Source organism: Colias eurytheme, chromosome 8, assembly GCF_061535395.1.
Source record: "Colias eurytheme isolate Ceu_HAF_F1 chromosome 8, ilColEury1 Martin Lab GWU primary, whole genome shotgun sequence".
Classification (NCBI taxonomy): domain Eukaryota; kingdom Metazoa; phylum Arthropoda; class Insecta; order Lepidoptera; family Pieridae; genus Colias; species Colias eurytheme.
Window position 1 is genome coordinate 2,939,586 of NC_142987.1, and position 24,328 is coordinate 2,963,913.

Below are 24,328 nucleotides of genomic sequence, written 5' to 3' on the forward strand. Positions count from 1 at the left end.
AATTAAAAATACGTTACCATCTGTGTTGCCAATATAAAACATCATTGTAAAATCAAGTAAAATCAATTTTTATCACATTTGCGGTGTTTGCATGTTTTCAAAGTCTCAGATATTTAAATTCAAAAGATTTTATTTAAGAATATTAATGAATTAAAAGTTAAATTAAAAACATAAAAAATATTTTGCATTATAACTTATATATGTACATAATTGTACATATTTAAACTTTGCTTCGATTATCATGTTGAATAATTAATTAAATTAAATTATATAATCTCAAAATATACCTAAACGTAGACCGTATAGAAACCTATTTTTCAGAAACACAACTTTGGCCAAGCTTTGGCCTGACCATGGCCTGACCACAGGCAGGCCATAATCAATGTCTTATCAATGTCAAGAGACATGACATGACATGACGTTTGTATTGAAGTATGAATTTTGAAAAATTAAAGCTGTTTGGCGGCTTTTTTAGTTGAATTACATCCTGATTAAATACAATACCTACAGAAAAAAAGAAAGAAAAGTATATGTTGTCATTGGAAATGGAGGAGAAAAATGTGTTTTTAAGAATAAAGGAGTTGGGTCATATAAATAGCAAACGTGATGAACTACGGCAATACTGCAAACTTAAATTTAATGAGGTACCGAATCCGACCCTAACATTAAAAAAAATATTTAAAATAAAAAAGTCCTAGGCCCTAGGGCCCAGGCTATTGATAATAAATCAATTAAATTTATTACATAAATAAACAAATATTACTTTTATTTGTAGTTGACGAAGAACTTGAATCAACGAATACTGAAAAATGATGCAGGAGATCTTATAGACTGTATTTTTAATGGTTTAGCGGATAATACTTCCACTAAAAGTAAAGTAAAGGTAAAAATAACTATCAAGTATTTCATACACATTTTTTTCTAATTATCCTTATTTACAATAAATAAAATTCATCATAATGATTTGCAGATCATTGATATAGTATTACAAACAATGAGAAAAGAGGCAACGTCACTCACTCACTGTGGAGATGTTATTAGCCGCCTTTGTTTGGAGCTGCCTCGGATGCCCGTTGAAGATCTGCTTCGTTGGAACAATGACAGTGTTCAGTCTATTGTAGATGATAGTGACGTTAATATGATGTATGTTTTAACCCTGCTTTTCTTGTGTTATTAATATATAATATGTTACTATGTTTACATTCACTCATTGTATCATTCATAAATGTCTTGTTAAATATTATTTTAGTCACTTAGCCTTTAGTTAGTATATTCTAAGTGGAAAATTATTCGTACTGAATATAGCAAAACTACCACTTGTTCACAGCTGGCGAGATGTATTACCAGAATGCCTTAATGTGATATCAGCACAAAGCAATGTAAAACACTGCGGTACAGACATATCAGGCAGTGAATACAAGGCGCAGTGCATTCACTTACTGTGCATGAGTAGATGGCGTGAGAGGCAGTTGGTACAACTGGCTACTATGTTCAAGTGAGTCATTTATTATAAATGGCTACCTAATTTGTCTCTGTTTTATTTTATTATAGAAAATCTTTGTTTCTTTAATGCAATTTTATTTATTACTGAAAGGTAAGGTAGAATTTCTAAAATAGATTGAGTTGCTGTATGCTGTAATACATATTTGCAAATTCACTTCCTCATGTTCCTCATGTAATATTTGTAAATCGTCATTTTCTCATGTTCCATTCCTTTATATAATCACATGCAATACACATTGTTAATAAACTTTGAAATATCCTAATCATAAATGATTGTCTTTACCAGAGACATGCATCTATCACGCACAGATCACAGGCAAGTTGTGAACAAGATGTGTACTCACATTGCTGACATACCTCCAGAGGCACTGCCACCACTTGTACATCAACTGTTAAAGTAAGTTTTTTTTAACGTGATAACGTTTTTAAAATCGTTTTAGTCGGGTGACATGTTCAGAAACTTGTGTCACACCAAAATCTCACGAGCGCGATCGCAGGTATAACGAGAGAGAAACGGACCGATCTCCTGTCTCATCTCGAGCGCTGCCACCAATAAGTTTGCTGATGGGCAATGGTAAATCAACTGAAAATGTTTTTTTCATGTCTTCTCTGTATTTATTCAATTAGATTTCTTTTAATAAATAAAATAAATAAATAAAATTCATTTAATTCAGGCCACATAGCCCATAAAGTGTTAGTAAAATCTTATCCTAGTGTTAGTATTACAATTATTTTTTAGCACTTTTGAATCGTCATTACATATTTTTCACAATTACCAAAAGTAAGAAAGCAGTATCTATGGAGAAGAACCGGCAAGAAACTCCATAGTTGCTCTTAAAGAAGAAGAAAGTATAGATAGAAGTATAGATATGTTAAATTATTTATTTATTTATTTATTTAGCCTTTTAAACTGGGTGAGGATAGTTTTTTTTTTTGACTGTATAATTTTCTTAGTGATTTTTATGTATAATCCTATAGAATATCTCTCAGCTCAGTGTGCCTTCTGGCAAAGGCCTCCTCCAGTAGTTTCCATTATGTTAAAACTAGCCATTAATCGTTAACTTATTGTTATTACTTACAAAAAGTGAAACAGAGGGACTATTTTTCTTTTTTAATATTGGATTTTTGTCTGTTTCAGATTATGTAAATTATATAATTTGGAGGTAGTTCTTGCCCATTTGAGCAACTACTTTAATTTACACCTGTACAGCAAATTGGAACCCCCACCACAAGATTCTGAATCAACAACTATGGATATTGATGATATTGGTAATGTCCTAAAACTTAAAAGATATCAATAAATTAAATTGCAGTTATTTCTAGGGATGTAACGATACATGATTTTGCCGATACGATACCGATACCGATATTTGTAGTAATGTATCGGCGATACCGATACCGATACCGATATCGATGGCTTGGTAGAAAAATAAATAGTGAATTATGCATAAAAAGTTACCAACATTTAACAGAGACAACTGTTAATCGTATTCTTTTATTTAAAAATGCCAAATCAAAAAACAACAAAACCATTTATTTTAGTATTATTATTTTACGAAGTCAGTTAAACTTTAAGTAATACACATACAATCAGTACCTAATAAAAGTTTACTATAAATTAAAAAAAAAACTCTACCAAGTTTTTTCAGAAAACAAAGTGCGCACGCGCGGGCGGCCTCCCGCATCGTTCATTGGGCGCGGATTTTTGAATTATTTGATATCAAAAAAATTGGTTGTTTGTAAAGTAGGTTTACGATCGAGATGTTTACGTGATAACATAATGCAGTGGCAGCGCTCGAGATGAAACGGGAGATCGGTCCGTCTCTCTCTCGTTATACCTGCGATCGCGCTCGTGAGGTTTTGGTGTGACACAAGTTTATGAACATGTCACCCGACTAAAACAATTTTAAAAACGTTATCACGTTAAAAATTAAAAAAATTCAAAATTATTTATTTCTTTCCTTTACATAAACAAATTTGTGATTGGAACACTCCTAGTAAAGCAAATAAAATGCTTGTGTCAGGAGGTTCCGCTCTTCCTTAACACTATTACAGAAACAGAAATAAAACAATATGAATGAATACAATGCAAAAACATAAAAGAAAAGAAAGAATTTAATAAAAAAATATCGGTATCGGTTGATTTATTATCGGCGATACCGATATATCGGCTTGCCGATATATATCGGTATCGGTATCGTTACATCCCTAGTTATTTCCAATTCTTTTAATCCATGAACTATCCAGAAAGGAAATAATCTTATATATAAAAATGAATCGCAAAATGTGTTGGTAAGCGCATAACTCGAGAACGGCTGAACCGATTTCGATAATTCTTTTTTTATTATATTTCTTGAAGTACGAGGATGGTTTTTATGTAGAGAAAACGTAAATACGGGCGAAGCCGGGGCGGACCGCTAGTATTCCATAAATGTTATGTTGACCGCCTCCTCGGTACAGCTGATCACCTACTTGTCCCTAAAGAAAAATCGATCAGTGAAACAGATGTATGAATAATGCATCTGCCCCCTACCCCACTACGGGGACACGGGACTTCACTTAAATGTTATGTTATTATGTTGTATCCACCTGTATCCACCTTTTTCCAAACTTTTTTATCTGGTTCTGTCATAACATAATATGATAAAAAAATTCAAATTTTTTAAATGTTAATAGGGAAGGTTGTTGTTGGGTATATTTTGTACCATTTTTAAAGTAACCAGAAAGTTTTCTGATATTTTAATATTAAGGCCTTCGCAACATGAGATGGAAATTCCGTTATTGATCTTCCGCGACGGAACGCCAATACATGTTATTTCATACACATTACAAATAGCGGTCACACTACGCGAAAGATCGTTCGTTCCGCGTATGGCGATGGCATGTTTAGGATGCCTTGCACCTTCAATCATCACTTTATTATTTTTTCAGTACAACACAGTCACGCAGAACTAAGCAGATGTCTATCAACCTGCTTATATCACATCTCACAGGGTGCAGCAGATCCAGAGCTCATACGTAGACATATAAAGCAATGGCCAAAAACTCAGCTGTTAAGAGCACCGTTCCTTCTTGATCTAGCACTTGCTGTGTCTGATAAAGGGACAGAGTTTAGATCTGTTTGCTTGGATGTAAGTACCATTCGTAATTACACATTTTTTTTGAAGTAAAACTTCTTTATCGGGGTTGGAAAAAAATTTAGTGTAACATTTTTTCGTTACGCGTGACATTTTTCCGTTACGCGCCATCTTTTTCTTAACCCTACCACGCGTGATTCGACGTGCTTAAAGTAAATTATTTTTTTAAAAATAAGGTCATAGAGAAGTTTCACGTCTTACGTGTGTACCACTAGTACACGCACACATTTTTATTTTGCACAAATAGCATATCAAAAATTCTAAGATTTTTATAAATAATTATTATCCTACTTCCTACTAATATTATATATAGTATAAGTTTTCTTTTTGTAATTTTTTTTTTGTTGGCAGTACAATAAAGTATTTAAATAAATAAATAAATAAAAATTATAAATGCGAAAGTTTGAGAGGATGTGTATGTGTGTGTTTGTTACTCTTTCACGCAAATACTACTGAACCGATTACAATGAAATTAAGCATACATATAGAGGGTAACTTGGATTAACACATAGGACAGGTTTTATCGCGGAAATCCCATGGGAATGGGAACTATGCGGCTGTTCTTTGAAAACGCGGGCGGATATTTTACTTTAATTCCTTATAACTTAAATTCATTCAATTTAAAAATATGTATTCAAAAAGTGTGCTTTGCATTATAATAGCAATAAACTTCAACTTTAAATTCTAATTTTTTTTTATTATTACAATTTGTCACAGGTTATCAAATCAGCTATAGAACAAAGAACATTGGATGAATTAAGAAGTAAGGAATCGGCGTGGGTGCGGTCCGTTCTCCCGCCCGATGTTAACGTGGCCAATGTGCTTAAAGTACTAACAACTGAAAGGTAACAAATACACTTAAATATTAATTAACCATATACATTTAGGTGATTTTAAATCAAAGGTTAATTACAGTATTTTCCAAAAAGAGAAAAAAATATATTGTGCGCAAATTAACACTGTAAAATGAAAAGCTCCCGAAACTCCAAACTATAGAATAAAACATAGGCAGATTTCGCGAAACGAAAAGGCATGCGTTCATTGTCGTCATTAAGCATTAATTAAAGTTGTTAGAAATGTTTTTGCACATTTAATCACTATTGCAATAACTGGTAAGGGATTATTGTAACATTTAGCTAAAACCATATACTTTTTTGCAGTGCTAACCATAGAGAACTAACAGTACGAGGTCTAATCAACCTCGCTTTCTCGTTACTATCGGTGTCTCGTATAAAGGCAGTGGCACCTGCTTGCTGGTCCCATGGGAAGTTAATTCTGGTGAGACTGTGCAAATCTCAGCCTAATACTGCACAGCATATACTGGGACAGCTGGCTGATAGACTGTGTGGAGATGCTAGCCAAAGACAGTATTCAGGTAATCTACTAATTACTAAGAAATTGTGATTTCATTTTGATATTACTTATTAACTAATCTGTAAAGCCAAATATCATTAAATTGAGATTAATAACTTGTTCCTGTACTACTAAAAGAACTATGTAGACATGTCTTACTGCATGCCTTTCAGTCACATCACTACATAGTATAAAACAAAGTCGCTTTCTCTATCCCTATGTATACTTAAATCTTTAAAACTACGCAACGGATTTTGATGCGGTTTTTTTTAATAGATAGAGTGATTCAAGAGGAAGGTTTTAGTATATAATTTATTATGTTTTAGACAGCGGGCGAAGCCGCGGGTGGAAAGCTAGTAATGCATAAAATATAATAGGCATGACGAAAGATTTTCAAAACCTCTTCCATAATGTGTGTATACGTTTATTAAACAAGAAAAACCCTATATTTCGCTAATATACTTAAATTTAACGAAGATAAAAGCCATTTTTCAATAAATATTTATTAACTGTGCCAAAACAGCTCACAGGTGTCATGGCGTAGGCGTGACGTCACTCTTACGTAAATACGTAATAATATTTAATTATTAAGTGTTATCGAATCTAATTTCAAAGTTTATAAGTGGTGTGCAGTATTGCAATGTGAATCTACATAAAAATAATACCCAAAAAAAGTGTTAGTAATTGTTTAAAGCGAGAAAATAATATGAAAGGAATAATGATTGTATAAATTTGACGCAGAGAAACCCGAACCACATATTCGTGAATTCGCAATTATATTTCTGTTCTGAGTCGATAAAGCATACGTGAAAAAATATAAAATAAATAAAAATGCGTATTCTTAACATATTCATAACAACAAAATACACCTGACGCGAAGTTGTTTACAAAGACGTGACGTCACGCGTGTTTCAGTCAATATGGCCGACTGCAGAATTTCAATGTTTTATTTTATTGATAATCTCATTAATCTTAATGTTTTTAATATTTCTAAGTCACTATTTTTAATTTATTTATTATACATTTTCCCTTAAAAACACTAATTCGATCATTTATGGATACTGTCGTCATGCCTATTAATCCATATTTATTCCAGATTGCCTATACATCTTGTGCAAGCTAACGCCCGTGTCCATAGAGAGTTGTACACAATTGAGCACAATACTAGAGAGTTGCCAACCAAGTGCAGACTACACGCACGCGGGCGCGATATACGCGGCCGTGCGACCGCTTATATCGTTCAGTGCGAGGGTCAGAGATACGCTGGTTATGGTCTGCCGCAAGGGGTTGTACTCGAGGTGAGATACATATAGTTATGAAGCTATGGAGTTTCGTGCCGGTTCTTCTCCATAGATACTGCTTTTCAAATCGGTGGTAAATGTTAAAAAATGTTATGACGATTCAAAAGTGCTTTTATAAGAAGTATATATACACATTTACATACAATGCTTTCCGAATCGGTGGTAAATGTTAAAAAAATGTTATGACGATTCAAAAGTGCTTTTATAAGAAGTATACATACACATTTACATACAAGCATGCACAATCGAGGTGATACACATAATATACACACACATACGCTAACGCGTCTTTCCAAACTATACAAGGCCAGTACGCAACGGTGTGAAACTAATCACGTATAGTTTGGAAATAACTTTTTTACAAAGTTCTTCCAATCTATACAACAGCAGTACGCAAATACTCGCGTATACTTTGTAGTGAAGTAAGTAAGAATAGCGCTCCAAAATATACAGCGCCAGTACGCATGCGGACTAATCGTGTATGTTTCGGAGTAGGTAAGCGCGGCGTCTTTCCATTGCTCGCGTTTATATTATTGTATTGCCGTTTTGAAATCTATTATTAAAATGCATGTGTATTGTGCATATAATGTTGCGTACTGATCGTATATTTTTTGTATCGAGGATGCTTGTGTCTTCGTTCCCGACTATACTGCACGACTTACAATTGACAATAGTGCTAAAATGTATGAATCTAATAAGTCCAGAAGAAAACGGTTGCGAGGCGACGCGGACGGAGCCCCGCTTCGGGGGGCTCCTTTTTGTGTAGTTAAAAAAACACGAACCTAACCTAACCCATAGATAACCCTTATATTATCTGTTACCTATTTATTTTTCTAAGCTTACCCAATAATATTTTTTTCCATATTTTACTGAATCAATCAAGAAAAATAAAAGTAGATAGATATAGCTGTACAAGTCTTTGATTGCCTATATATTTATTATTTCGCTCAAGCGTAAGTTGTGTAGTAGCTATATTTAGTTATACATATTTTGCGTACTGCTCGTGTATAGTTTGGAACGAAGAAGCAAGCATCCGCGTTACAAAGTATACACGATCAGTACGCAAAATTCGTGTATATACTGTAATAACAAACTTAAAAACAGCATTACAAAGTATACACGAGCAGTTTCCTATGGTTGCGTTCTGGCTATGTATAGTTTGGAAATACGCTACGCTAACGTATATGTAAACACTAATGTACTTACAAATTCACTCACGCACTTACTAGAGATCTATCAACCAAGTGCATATTACGAGCACGCGGGCACGGTGTATGCTAACGTGCAACCACCCACATCGTTAAGTGCGAGATTTGCAAATAGTGGCATATATGCACGCATACGCACACGTGAACAAACGTATGCGTGCACGCGCGCTCGCACACATGCAGTAAACATGTTCGTATACACAAGTGCACACACGTGTGCTCGTATTATACGTAAATATTCGTATGATCATTTTTCTAGCTCCACAGTGTTACGTTAATTATTGAACTCTGTTCATACATGTTCCAGAGACTCGCAGCACCGCTGTCTCTCGCTGCACGGGTTCCTCACACTCCTGAAGCACATGAAGCTGTCGCTGGCCAAGGGTTCCAGTGAGAGCGGGTGCGGCTCGCAGTACAGCGCGCACTCGTACCTCACGCAGGTCGCCGTGGACCTGCACGCCACGCAGCAGGGCGCTAGGTATAAGAGCATTATATAAACACTTCAAATAATATAAACATAATATAAAACCTTAAATATACAATGCTCTACGGTGTCGGTCTGTTGTCTTTCGTCCGCGTTAAAATCTAGAAGCCCTTCTGGCTAACATTTAGAGACCACACAAAAAAACAAGTCTGTTGTCTACATAGAGATCTAGAGAGATGCCAATCGCTTGCGCTGAGTACGAAACCGTGTCCCATAAAAAATTTACGCACACAACTGCAGTAAACAAAATCAAAACAATACTTCGCGTTATGTGCGTGTCATCACACAAAAATATGAGAGCGACTATTCGTTCGCACACTAGATTGTAAGTGACGTACGTATACAGCACCACTACAGCTTGTTCTTTTTTTGGGCATATTGCTGCGACACCGGCCCCGCCCCCTAACCATATCTCCCTTTAGTTTCTGTGATCTGTGGTTGTCTATATAAATTTATAAAGAATAGAAAAAATTCGATCACGAGGCGGGACTCGAACCCGCATCCTTTCGCGCCATTCCGAGGCGGATGCCTGACCAATTCAGCCACTCGTGACCCGCCAGAGCAATCGAATTTATTCTATTCTTTCAGTTTTTATGTGCCTAAGGGACACACCGCACACCATCTATTGAGATGATTATAAATTTATATTTATAAAGCATTTGAATGCCATAAAACAAAAAATATCAATTTTAAGTCTGTTGTCTGTTCGCCAACTCAATGATATGGCACCGTATTGAGTTGTAGACATCGCGGGCGCAAATACATTTTTACATATTTTAATAACTATTTAGTATCAATCTTTTATCACTTCTTTTGTAAGGTTTTTTCCAAGGTTCTATAATATTTTTTCACTCTACAATACAATTCGTTTGGTATTTGATCTAATTGCTTTCTACCCACGTTTATTAAATTTCGATAATAATTTTATAATGACAACGTAAAATGTACCCTACTTTTTAAAACTGAAACTTACTTCTCGGTTAAACGTTTTTATTGTTCCTGAAAGTAAATTTGATATTCAGGGTAACGTCACGAGTGCGCAACGAGGCCATTTGTTTGGAAGTGATATCAATTTTACGAAGATGCCTCGTACAAGACGCCCTAGTGAAGCAGTTATTATATTCTCGTGAGTAGTTTATACCTTAAATGGCTTAAAACACTAAAATGTCCTTCGAAAAATATTTCCTCAGGGTTTTCCGTGTTAATTTTTTTTGTCATACTTAATCTTTTTTTATAAGTGTTGTGTGGTCGAAATTCGTTTTATTTGATCGGAAAATTCGAAGGAGAACTTTTATTTCGGATAAGGAATGGTCTGGTTTAATAATTAAATATGTATTGTATTGTACGTGGAAATAATTGAATAAGAATTCCAAGTATTGATACAAATAAAAATATTTTTAGAAATATACGAATGTGCGAAGGAAAAGCAGGCGTTACACGAATCAATTCTAGAGCTACTCTACGAACATGTCAGCAAGTTTCTAGCTGAAGATGGAGAGACCACGCCTCTAATGTGGGATAAGTGTGTCCAAGTTACACCTATTACTGCTTTATTGACTGTAAGTTAATATAAACTATTACAAGTACAAAATATATATGTTTTTTTACTAATCTGATCAATGATTTTAGAATTAAGAAATTGGAAAGATTCACTTAACTCCCAAATTTGAAATTTTTTTATTTACTAATCTGATCAATGATTTTAGAATTAAGAAAATGAAAAGATTCACTTAACTCCCAAATTTGTAAATTTAATAATATGATTATACTCTCAATATTTGTTGCACATAATCAGCCCCTATCGCTCGTGCCGTAATCCTATATCAGATATTCTCGATGATAATTGAGCCTGAAATTAGCATTTTGAAACAAACAATCAAACTCTTCAACTTGCGTATACTGTAAAGACTTTTTTTTAGTTGTCTAAAAATAATTTGAATTTAAATTACGATTTTCCCAGGAACCAATAGGAAGCCTGCTATACGTGATCGCACAATTCGTGCAGCCAATAGAAGAGGAGTCGGATGATATTCTGTCCAGTCAGAGCGATAGCAATAGTGCTCACTTGAGAAATAAACTAATGGCCGTTTTGGACAGGCTTTGTGATTGTGAGAACTTGCTGCAGATTGATATGGTAAGATTGTTTTAATATAAAACATGTATAAACCAAAGCTTGACATATTTTTCCTTACTGTTATATGTTTTGTTTAATTCATGTTATTCTAGTGATCAATATTTCCCGTATAAATAGGTTTCCGGTTGTTTCTTCAAAGTTCAAACCACTATACTACCTGATATTGTATTATCTTTGTAGGATATTTACATGTCTGATAAAATAATTATTGCAATACAGATAGTTTTTTAATTACGAAACTTGTCATGTTATGCCAATGGATCAGTTTTTGAAAAGAAAAACAATTATTTTTTTATATTGGACTAAAAATTTAAATTTCAGCAAGATCTAGGAATATCTGACCTCACTCCCGAATCAAAAGCTAAAAAGATAAAAGTACAGCAAACACTACAGTGCTATGAAACTCTAATGGCGCATAAAATAATGCAGTGGACTCCGCATACGTCACATGCGCCTTCAGTTTATAACTTGTATAAAACTTATAGTCAATTGTTGGATAATACTAAGGTAAGATTCACTTTATTTTTGAAGTGAAACTTCTTTATCGGGGTTGGAAAAAAATTTAGTGTAACATTTTTTCGTTACGCGTGACATTTTTCCGTTACGCGCCATCTTCTTCTTATCCCACCACGCGTGATTCGACGTATTTCTGTAAAGTTGCATATAGTAAATTATTTTTTGAAAAATAGGGTCATAAAGAAGTATTTCTTACGTGTGTACACGCACATATTTTTCTTTCATTTGTATTTTCTTTTAAGGTGAGTTTATGACTCTTTAAAAAAATTCGAAAATTATTGAAGCTAAGTAAACACAGCAATTTTCATATTTTACTCACGAACAAAACGTTAGTTGTTATTTAAATACCATGAAACCTAGAATGATGATGATTGTTTATGTATTTCATTTAAGTATGTTTTATTATTTTTGTAGGCGACACCAAAAGGCGGTAAAAAGGGTAAATTGAACGATACCCGTGATACGATAAAGTCGCAAAAGAGTCAGAAATCTCAGAAAGAGAAAGGAAAAACTAAATTTTCTAATATGGTGAAGGACCGGGCTGGACCCTTTAAACCTTTGCCCTGTGTGTGGGACTTGGGACTTTGTTATCGCGTGTTGGAACTACTTTACAGGTTTGTTATAAGCTATTTCAAACCATCTACAGTAAAATATTATCCCGACAATTTTTTTTATTATTTTTTTATGCAAATAAAAGATTTTAACTCAAATAAATAAATAAATTTAAATATTTCAGGACAATTTTCACACACGGCACAATCTGATCCCATACTAAGCTTTCGCTTGTGTTATGGAAACCAGATGGCTGATAAACATACATATATAATTTTTATATAAATACTTATATAGATAATTAACACCCAGACACAGAGCAAACGTCTATGTTCACCAAACAAATATTTGCCCCGGGTGGGAATCGAACCCACGACCTCTGGCTTGGAAGGCAGGGCCACTACCAACCAAGCCAACCGGTCAGTCAATATATTTGCAAGTTGAATGATATGTTTCATATAAATAATATTACGGTTTAAAATCCTCTTCAAGTAGTCACAGACGTAACTCGGAGGAAATTAATTAGTTACAAATTATTATCATAAACACTATTATTTTACTGTTAAAATTATCATGTGAAAATTAACGCCATCAGAATCTTGAATTTTATTGAATGTGTTATGGAATTGCTAAATCTTTTAATTTGACAAAGTTATCCTTTTTAATGCAATACTTTAAACCCTCAGCGAGGAAGTAACCTGGTCATCGTTAGAACAACGCAACCAAATCCGCGGCAAGCGCGATTTCCATCAGTTTGTACTGCGGAGCGTTATAACCGCATTACAGGAAACTAAAGATAAGAATAGTATTGGTTCACACGGTTTGAAGATAGCTGCTTTGGTGTATGAGCGGGCTGTTTGTAGGTGAGAACATATTTGTGCCTGGGATAATATATTGAGGTAGAAATAATATTGAAGAACTAATAAGAATTAATCAAACAAACAAAAATACTTTATTGTGCACCACAGAGAAAAGTACAAGTAAGGACACAATACATTAGTTAATAAAAGAGCACAACAGGCGGTCTTATCGTTGATATATTCAGTACCGTAAAATGGGGTGAATAGGGACAAAATCGAACTTGTCACTGAAATTAATCGATGTTGTAGGACGAATGCAATATTGATAACTCTTTCCAAGGGTTTCCGGCAGTTAATACTTTTCGTAAATGTTAAAAATATCCCCAGAATTAGTTAAAATTTAGATATTTTAACAAAAATATAGGCTGTCCCTATTCATGCTTGAAGTGGGGTGACCTGGAACGAGACATGGGTAACTTGGGAAAAACTAGTAGGGTTGTCTCTTTCCTATTTAAAAAAATAACTAATTACCTTCTGCTAAAAGATTAATTTTCTTCATTGAATTTAAATTTTTTGGAAATAAAAATAATACAATAAATCCAAAATCTTTTATTAAAATAAAAGAAAATAAAAGAACATAAACATTTTACTTATTTAAAAATAAACGAACATAAATATTTTACTTATTTAAACATAAACGAACATAAATATTTTACTTATTTAAACATAAACGAACATAAATATTTTACTTATTTAAAATAAAAGAACATAAATATTTTACTTATTATAATATTTTACTGTCCATGAGATCACGTAATATGTCTTCATCTTTGGTATAATATTTTTTATTATTCCCTTTTGTCTTGGGTATAAGTGGATCACTCAAAGATATCTTCCTGTATTGACTTAAATCTATTTTAACATTTTTGTTATTAAAGTTTTCAATTGAAGTGACTTTTATATTGCTTGTGGTATTTTTAAGACGTATGTCTACAACATCTAGTTTCTCCTTTGTGTTAATAATTTCTCTTTTTGTATATTCTTTTTCTTTTCGAGGAGTCACTACTTCTATTTCATTTACGACATCAAAATCACTGTCGAAAATTAAAGGCATATTTTCAATATCGAATTTGTCGAGATCATTTAGTAGCTCATAGTTGCTTATATCGTTAAAAATAGTCACTTCTTCTGTATTATTATCGCTGTCCATTCTTACTACTCTTTCCTTTGTTTCCTGATTTGGCTTATTTATTCCTTCGTTTTTATTTTTTTTGTACTCTCTTAGAGTCGTTGGCTTTTTAAAAATGTACTCGTCATTGCGATTTTCCTGATCTTCAAACATATGACATGACTCTTGTTTTAGTTTATTCGCTTCGTTACAAAGTTGTCCTTGTTTAACTTCTTTATGTGTTTCTTGTGTCACAATCTTTTTTAAATTTGCTTTCGCTTTTTTATTTATAGGTTCCGTTTCAAATTTATCCGTACACTCTGGTTTTGATAAAGTTCTTTTGTTTTGTTCCCTTTTGACATAGTTCTTGTGTTTTTCTAGTTTTTGGTTAGGTTGATTTGAAGTGTTTGAAACGATGGTAGGTTCCAATTTAGGTTTAGTCATGTTAGTCATTGCCATTGAAGCTTTTTCTTCGAATTTCCTCTTTCTATCTTCTGGAATCAGTTTTGCAATTTTGTGTTGAGGTTTATAATTTTGCTTAAGTGTAGACTTTGGTTGAATTTCACTGTCTTCGTGACATTCAGATTCATTATTAGTTCTGGATGCAGATATTCTCTCTGATAACTGTAGGTTTTCTTCCAAATCAGATTCATTGCTCAAAAAGCTACTTTCTTCCTGGTCGCTATTGTTAGCAGTACTTAGGATTACTTCTGTATCAGTGCACACGCTTTGACCTGGTTTTATTTCAATTTTCTTTCTCTTGTTGCATGGTTTGTTATTTCCAGTGCCATATCGCATTTCTTTTAACATGGTTACTACTGTCTCATCAAGAGCATCTTTATCAAAGGATTGTTCATCACAGGCGTTTCCTGGTAATCTTTCCAAAACTTTAATTTTATTTAAAGGGCTTATGCCAGATTTCATGAATGCTGAGAGTATATTTGATTTTGTTTGGTTTGCCGTGCGATTTAATAATTTTTTCAAAAGACTAGGGAAGACACTTTTAGGAATAGTAGGTAAAGTACGGCCATCGGTTTTTTTCCACTGAAACAAAATGTCCCTCCAGGCACCTTTTATTGCTCTAAAGAAAGCTACATCCAACGGTTGTGTTAGATGTGTCGAATTTGGAGGAAGAAAAATAAAATGCACGTTTTGTTCTTTGCATTCATTAATCAAGTCTAGAGACAAATGGGATGAAAGATTATCTCCGATGAGTATTTTTTTTCCATCTTTGTTATGGAAATAAGGCAACGCGACAGTACGGACCCAATCCTCAAACGTGATACTGTCGAACCACCCAGAAGTAGTACAGTTATACCTGCAACCTTTCGGCCCATTTTGAACCCAAGATTCGTATAAATTTTTAGATTTGTAGACGACATAACAAGGTAGTAAAGTTCCATCACCAGCAGCTGCCATCATAATTGATGTAGACGCTTTACTATGGTTTAAGACTCTCTCCGGGTATTTTGCGCCTCTTTTTGTTATAACTTTTCTTCTTCCGGGATCATCCGATAAATTTGTTTCGTCATAGTTAACAACGTTACACATTGGCACTCCTTCTAAGGATTTCTCCAATTCAATAAAATATTCCTCTATAATTTGCGGTGAAACGGACGCTCGGCATCTTTTTATGTTTTGGCTAATTCGTAATGAAATTTTGTTTTTGTTTCTTTGTAAAAAACTTTTCACAAAATCTGGACCAGGTAAATTATCTCTAAATCTTTTCTCAGTTATGCCAGATCTATCCAAATAACCTTTAACCAATACCCTCAAGTCGTAAGTATCTAAAGGGTATCCCCACTCAGCACAATGATTAAGATTTTCGACTATGTATTCCTCGGCTTCTGCACTTAAAACTGGTTGACCTCCTGGCTTTTTCATAAACCTGGTGTTATGTCTTTGCAAGACCGATTTAGGAATATCATATTTTGCACTAATATTTCCCAGTGATAAATTTGAATTATTATATTCATTAAGCGCAACTTGCATAGTCAACTCATCATATTTTTTGTAGTGTTTTGTACCACCCGGTTTATATACACGAGGCATTTCTGAAAATAACAACAATCAAGGTTAGGTAGGTACCTACGTCGCTATTTATTTATTGTAGTAGGTGAGTACCCATCTATTTTGTAGAAATCAGGTATCCACATACCCATTTTTAACAATTACATAAGACAAAATTTTGTACGCTAAAAACGTTAAAACCGATCGACTTCCATATCTTGCAGAAAGCTACTTAGCGTTATAATATTATAAAATCTCTGTAAAAATGTGCATACATGTTTATCTGTTTCGTCAATTTTCTTAAAAAAAATGATGAACCAATTTTGATAAAATTTATTATGAGGCCTGCTCTGATGTTATATCCTATCTTACAAAAAAAAGACGGGTTTCACTCCGGGAGTGCCGGCAGAAGTGAAAACTTGATTATTAACGTTGAGCATGTTTGATATTTTGGAATGGTATCCGTCTTACGCTTTTTCGATCAGGTCACGTGTCCTGACGCGAGTTTAAGATTTTATACCCATTACAGAAAAAGTGCTCAACGCCGCTAAAGAAGTTTTCACTTCAAAAATCATCAAAATCAGTTCACGATAATGACGGAGTAACGACGAATTTAGAACCTCCAGGTTTTTTTAAGGTGAAAATAAAAGCGTAAATAAATTTACAGAATATAGAAACCTATAAGTAAAAGTAAAATATTAAAATGCATAAAACAACGAAGACCCATATATTGTTAGTAAAACACACTACGTATTATTATTATTTATTTTTTAAATCATACAAGTTCGTACCTATGTATCTCTTATTACTTCTCATAAGTTCGCCTTGTACTCATGCTTGTATATAAGTTAAAAATAAATAAAATGAAAATGCCTTATTTTAATAAAAATTGAAATCCTGCAAAACTGCGATAAAATGTTCAATTCATGTTGTGGCAGCCCTGAACCTATTCAAACTTTACCGTTCCTAATCAACTTTCATATGTCCCTATTTACCAAGTATAGGCGGCTCTATTTGTACTTTAGCCGTCCCTTGTCACCCCGTTACCGTATTTATTCACCTCGAAAAAATAAACAATCCCAGAGGTTTTAAAGAAAACGATTTCAAACAAAAACTATGTAAAATCTAGACTTACCTCTTTTTGTGTAGCTTCTTAAAGATATTATATCGTTGGCTAACTCCACACGTTGTCAAAAAAAACACTAGAATTTCCAAAAACGGTCAACCTATGGGACAATACCGCAACCTCACATCTACAGTCTTATTTGAAAGAAGATTTTTGACACCTTTTACTAACTTCACAACGCTTCGGTGTTGCCAGTTAGAAGATAATATATTCTACTTTTAGAAGAAAAAAAAGGTAGCAATTGGAAGTTCTTGTTTTTTTATTTTGTGACTTCAAAACTAGATTCCTCGATTTGACCCTATTTACCCCTGAGTCCTTATTCACCCCGTTTTACGGTATCATGTATCAAGTATTCAATTAATATTAGTGTATTTCTTCATACTATTTCGCAAATTGCGACATGAATTTATCACATACAATATAAAAATGTTCGCCACAGTATTTTTTTTACAACATAATAAAAGACAAATAAAAATAACATATAAATTACTCGAAGGACCAATTTATAATTTATTGTCAATCCAACTTCAAAAATGGCTTTGTCAGATGGAACGCCAGAGCGTCGTCGCTCTGTGTGAATTACTCGTTCTATGTGGCAAAGACAAAAGTCTTTAAATTCATGATATTATTCCATTCTAATTTAAAATATTTTTAGGTTTCAAGATTTATGTGATTTTGATGACGCCACGGCGCTCGGTTGTCTCGAAGTTTTCAAAACGTGTCTCAACTTGCTTTTGACGTCACATTACTCATTCAAAGTGGAGAGTGTTTTATCTGGAATAAGTAAGTTACGTCAAATTTAGAGTAGAGACTAATCTCTACTCTAAATTTGAAAGTTAATTCTAAAATTATAATAAGTGGAACAGATTTTAAAGTTCAAATATCAAATTTAACAAGAACCTTATTCAAAATAATCATTTAACACGTGTAAAGTAAAATTATGATTAGTTGTGTTTCTTTTATATCGCTTATATTTTTTTAATCACATCCTTATGAATTTACATCAATAAATCAAACACATACATAAAGATATACTATTTTTTTCCTGTTTCAATATTGAATTATTTCTTCTAATCTTTTAATATCATAAATACAGCAGGTGAAACCGAAGCTACACCGTCAGCGAACATGTCCAAGATATTAGGGCACGTGCACACTGCGCTGTCCGAACTCGACGCGGACGGCGCAGTGGAGAGAGACCTTATGTTGAAGAAACACACGGCTTTGTTGGTGCAAATTGCAAGTGTGCTACTAGAGACGCATGTCAGTGCGTGCGCGGGACTGAATACTGTGAGTTTTTACGTTTAATGTTCTAAAAAATGATGTTTTAATGGCGTTCCTTTTGTGTTGCTCAGTCATTTATCTCCGTCTAATTTCTGTCCTTGCGAAATATGGTTACACATTTGATATTTTAATTCGTGTTTGACTTATAGTCAAAAAATATGGTCATATGTAGTATGTTGCTCTGATTTTAGAAAAAAAAATTGTGTCGACTTTTTCAACTTTCATAATTTATCATTAGATAATTTCGCTTTGATGGCCTTTGGACATTATTGTGTGTAGATGAACTTTTCGGAAAAATTGTTTTTACATATTACAAGATAATAATTAAAAATGTTATATATTTAAGTTTTTAGATAAAATAAACAACTCTTTCCATATCAGGCAACATCAAAACTAGAAGACTACGTTCGGACTAGCAAGCAAGAATGTCTTCCACTTATAGGGCCATTACTAAGTGCATGTTACCGTGAGCAAAGGGAAGCTGTGTTGTTGGATCAGCTCTTTGACAAGTTATCTATAGTGCTTGGCAAGATTGATGTAAGTAGACACCTAGTAATTTTTTTTTTGAAAGCGATCACATGGGTACTGTGAATTTTGATATAGTTGAGATTAAAAAAAAAAGAAGTCACTTAAAATTTTGAAATGTTGTCAATTATGCTTTCCGAGCTAATTTCCATTAAGTAAACTAAGAAATATATCTTAGAAATCAATTCCACAGTAAAACAATTAGTCTTTCACATAGTTTTTATAATTTGTTTCTCTCATATAAAAGGAGGAAGAATCGTCAGCAGCAACGCAAGAAACCGAAGATTTTCCGTCAATCGATTCCCGCTCCGGCCATACTGTGCTCACAACGATTTGTGTACATTTGAACAATCGGTATAAATGTATAGAGCACTTACTGAATAGGAGTAAAGATCTCTCCAATGCACTGAATAATGCTACACATTCAAATCAGCAGAGGATTGAGAAAGGTAAAACGTCTGATCCATCTAGTTTTTGATACAGTAATGAATTCTAAATTTGACAAAAAGTTATTTCAGTGGCATAGTGAATTTACAAATTTTTACTCGTTTTAAAATATTTAAATCTATATATCTGTCGCAGGCAAATTGTAATATTTCGCCGTTTACAAACGGTCGGCATTTTGTAATATGTCGAGAATTCGTAATCAGATATTTTTGGTTTGGATAAGGGGGTTAGGTTAGGTTCTTGTTTTTAGAACTACAGTTGAACCTCGATAACATAAAAACCTCTGTAACTTCACAAAATAATATGTTCCCTTCCCATCAGAGCCCAAAATCTCTTTAACTTAAAATACGCAACCTCTATAACTTAAATAAATAATCTCTGTATTGGCCCTCAATAACTTAAAAAAATGTTTCCACAACCTCTATTACATAATTCTTTTTGTCAATGAGTCATTTTGAAAGAGTGTCAAAACAAGAGGTTTCGGTATTTATTGCTTGCACGTGTTTACTATGTATTGTTAACGTAAACAATACATTACCTATTGTTTGCTTTATCGAAGTTCTTTAAAGTTTTGCGGCGGTTAGCTTTATGACAACGACTTACTTGCATCATAAGTTTTTGATCGTTGTCCTGGAAACATCATCACTTTACTTACTGTGTGATAAAACTGGCTTAAAATTAGTCCAAAAAGAAAACTAACAACCCTCACCTACGCTGATAAAATAAAAGCTATAGAAGAAGTGAAAAATGGATAGACCCTTGATAACTTAAAACCTCTATAACTTAAAATATTTTGTGTTTCCCTTGGACTTTAACTTACCGAGGTTCTACTGTACCTATTTCTGTTTAGTGACAGACGCCGTTTGTAAACGGCGAGATTATACAATTTGCCTGCGACATATCTATTATGTTATATTAACACTTCTTATCTATTATAGTTTACTTTTCTTCAAACAATTTCGTAAATAAGATGCGTTTGTTGTGCGGGTCCTGTGTCAACAGGCTGAGCGACCGTAAACCGGTTTTAACCGGTAGAGGCGCGGACGCTACACAGCGATAGGTTGACACGCACGCATGCGCTGTTGCGCTTGATTCACGCTTGATTTAGTTAAATGCGATAAATCTATACTTAATATTATAAAGCTGAAGAGTTTGTTTGTTCGATTTGAAAAATTATTTCGGTGTTAGATAGCTCTTTTTCTGTGGATAGCTATAGGCATATATATCATCACGTTAAGACCCTCAAGAGCGGAGCACTGCGGGTAAAACCGCGCGGCTAAGTACATAGATAAAATTGTAGGATATTCATTACAAAAATGTTATCTATACTATAATATTATACAGAGGAAAGGTTTGTAATTATGTATGTATGTATGGTTTTCACGCATAAACTACTAGACCGATTTCAATGAAATTTAGCACACATATAGAGGGCAACTTGGATTAACACATAGTATAGGTTTTATCCCGGAAATCCTACGGGAACGGGAGATACGCAGGTTTTTCTTTGAAAACACGAGCGAAGCCGTGGGCGGAAAGCTAGTAATGTCCCAAATGTATGTGCAGAGGTTTGGTCGGCGTGGGGCTGGGTACCTAGTAATGTCCCAAATGTATGTGCAGAGGTGTGGTTGGCGTGGTGCTGGGTACCTAGTAATGTCCCAAATGTATGTGCAGAGGTGTGGTCGGCGTGGCGCTGGGTGAGCGTGCAGCTGTGCCAGGCGAGCGGGTGGGCGGCGCGGCTGTGCGCGCTGCGCTGCTGCGTGGGCGGCGCCAGCGAGCGCGTGCTGGCCGCCGCCGCGCGCCTGTACGCGCTGCTCGCCGCGCTCTGCCGCCAGCTGCCCGCGCGCGCGCCCGACCTGCCGCAGCTCAGGTGCGCCAAGCGCAATTTTTTGACGTGACAACGTCTTATAATTCGATAGAGCCGGCTGCACGCACGAAAAAACATGACTAATGCGGCGTTACCTCGCTAAAGCGTTCCATAATGCAAGCGAGAGCGCGGAACGACCGACAAAGAAGCACAATCGGCCTTAAGACGTTGTCACGTTCAACTATCGTCAGTAAACCGACTTTACAAACAACCAATTTTTTTGTGTGGTGTTTCTCAATGTTACCTAGAAGGGCTACTACATTTTAACGCGGACGCGAGGGTGAACTGAAGGTTCACCCTGGTAGCGACATGCGCAAGGGCGTCCCCCCTTGACGGTACTACAACAACATCGTAGAGTCGAATTGCTATGGTAATCTACACGCGGCAAAGTGTTCCTGCTCTACATTTGTAGAACCGGGCACGCTCTACTCACTGCTGTTAATACATAATATAGAGCCGTCTCTACACGCTGCTCTACAGGACCATGGAGAGTCGTAAACACAACGTCTTCCAGCTCTAAATCATGATAGAGCCGATTTTCCCATTGAAGCGCTTCACACGTTACTCTACATTATTATAAAGAGCCGAGTACATTATCATTTTTCGACTCTACATGCTACTAAATATTGTAGAGGTGTTCACACTGCCCGTTTCAGACTCTACTCACTGCTCCACGTCGTGATATAAAGACAGGAGTTTTAACTAAACACTACACGTGGTTAGTAACATTTTCATCATTATCACGGCAAAAACTATGTCATTATATAGAGCTGAACAATCGCTTCTACAAGCCGCTCTGCAATCTAGAAACTTTCTACCACGGCTAACAAGGCATTTCGGCATGGCTTTACTCGCCAGCCCAATTGATATTCATAATATTTTTGTTTCCGTTAAAATGTGTTCTGTTGTTAAAAATGAGCTCTTATATAGAGCGTACTTTCTTTAACCTTATTTGAACTTTTATAAAATATATACATATTTTAAAATATTCCAAGCATATTATTATTACAGATTAGATCGACTCTTCAAACTAAGCGGTAAAAAGCTATCAGCGGTAACGGACAACCTTATCACGTATCTCGAAGCATCACAAGAACATCAAAAAGCCAGCAAAGTGCTGCGAGACACTAAGCTCATACCGCGGCTCGTGCTGGAAGCGGAACAGTTTAGCAAACACGCTATTTTATTGGGGGATAAGGCTAAGGTAAGTTTTGTAATGTGAAAGTTTACTTGATAATATTTGACGAACAATATTTTTTTATTTGTAGGGTTTACAAAAGACAGACAATTAACTTATTTTTTTTTTCAAATAAAATTGATTATTGATGTTTATACAAATGAATGTTATAATATTAAATAAATACTCAGTTGATGTTCTATCGTAATACTTTGGTATTATTTATTTATTTATTTAACATATTATTTCTTACATGTAGTATAATATAATAATTTACATTAATGATGCAAACATAAACTTAATCAAGTTTTTCTGTGCACCATTACAACACACATAACAAGCTTATATTTATTTATTTGTTGTTTATTATATTTATAATAAATTTATATATATTATTAAAACAAATTAATTTGACAGCTGAATTTCCAACAATACCTCTCGTTGGGCACGGCTCGCGACTTCCGTATCAAGGCGCCGCTCCTCATGGAAGTTCTCAACGCGGAGCAAGACAGGCCTGATGGTATGTGTATAATATGTCAATACATATTTGATATTATTATGAATTACATGAAACTTATGTAAACATTATTATCTTATTTTTACAGTATTTTTGGTGGATCGGGAACTTTTTTTATTATGATTCTGTATAACTACATACTTTGCGTAGGGAACCGAAAGCTCGAATTTTAAATTAATGTAACTAACAGAAAAAAAATGTGTGCGTCGTACTAGTGTACACACGTAAGAAGTGAAACTTCTTTATGACCTTATTTTTCAAAAAATAATTTACTTTATGCAACTTTACAGAAATACGTCGAATCACGCGTGGTAGGGATAAGAAAAAGATGGCGCGTAAGGGGAAAATGTCACGCGTAACGAAAAAATGTTACATTAAATTTTTTTCCAACCCCGATAAAGAAGTTTCACTTCAATGGATGAATGTAAATCCAGGAATGAAGCAATCTTGCTATCTTGACTTCATCCATCCAATTAAGCTGAATTTTTAAATACAGCTTCACGTTAAATCTTTGCGAGAGTTCCTTAAAATGGTCATTTATGTTATTGCAATTTGCAGGTGAAGATATAAATGATGCGGCAACAGAAATATTGTCAGCGAGCGAAAATGAACAACAAAGTGATGAAAATGAAGATAATACTAGAAATAAGCGAAGAAGAGTCTCTTGAATATAATATTTTATATTGATAGTAAATATTTTTTATTAAATTGTTTTTTTATTTCTGTTTGAAACCCTATTTTAATATGAAAAATAGATGCACAGACAAAATATGTAAGTGCGGTACGTTTGACAGATGGGTCGTATTCCCGCCATTAGTATTACAATTCATATTTGGAACGTGTACGTTCTAGAATTCGAGGAAGCAGGGGAGCTCGCGCGTGATGCACATTCGCAGAATTCGAAATCGAAATCGCTTCTCGCTATTTATTAATAAAGCAACGTTCTCTATAACGGTTAATTTTATAATTAACTGAAACTGATTTGCCGTTTGAATTTCTACGAAATATTCAATGGAAAGTAGCTGATACGGGGAAGAAGTAATTAAGCAGCCTTATGTAGGTACCTTAGAGAACTGTGATTAGTCTTTAGCAGTGAAGGGTGGGCGTATAAGTGGGCTGTTATGAGAAGTTGAATTATTAAAGTAAGAACCATATCCAGGTAATTGTTATAAAGATATAAGTAATATTTAATAATTGTTTGTGGATTATATTTCGATGA

The 24,328-nt window shown here is 34.4% G+C and overlaps 1 protein-coding gene across 1 annotated transcript; it reads left to right on the forward strand.

The window, feature by feature from the left end:
- Window positions 1-516: 516 nt before the first annotated feature.
- FANCI (Fanconi anemia complementation group I) lies at window positions 517-23,817 on the forward strand. Its single transcript, XM_090104537.1, has 25 exons — window positions 517-644; window positions 776-883; window positions 971-1,143; window positions 1,328-1,495; window positions 1,790-1,900; window positions 2,642-2,772; window positions 4,435-4,634; window positions 5,358-5,485; window positions 5,801-6,015; window positions 7,090-7,291; window positions 8,810-8,980; window positions 10,009-10,112; window positions 10,388-10,545; window positions 10,947-11,120; window positions 11,442-11,627; window positions 12,051-12,250; window positions 12,875-13,051; window positions 17,948-18,075; window positions 18,389-18,582; window positions 18,958-19,113; window positions 19,349-19,550; window positions 21,223-21,418; window positions 22,427-22,619; window positions 23,010-23,112; window positions 23,668-23,817. Exons 1-25 carry the CDS (start codon window positions 531-533, stop codon window positions 23,775-23,777), a joined length of 4,002 nt encoding a protein of 1,333 aa, XP_089960663.1. The 5' UTR covers window positions 517-530; the 3' UTR covers window positions 23,778-23,817.
- Window positions 23,818-24,328: the final 511 nt, after the last annotated feature.

Coding starts and splice junctions, on each gene's coding strand:
- FANCI (XM_090104537.1), top strand. CDS start 531: ATGTTGTCATTGGAAATGGAGGAGAAAAATGTGTTTTTAAGAATAAAG. Junction 10,546..10,946: donor CTATTACTGCTTTATTGACT/GTAAGTTAATAT, acceptor CGATTTTCCCAG/GAACCAATAGGAAGCCTGCT. Junction 18,076..18,388: donor GAGTGTTTTATCTGGAATAA/GTAAGTTACGTC, acceptor TCATAAATACAG/CAGGTGAAACCGAAGCTACA.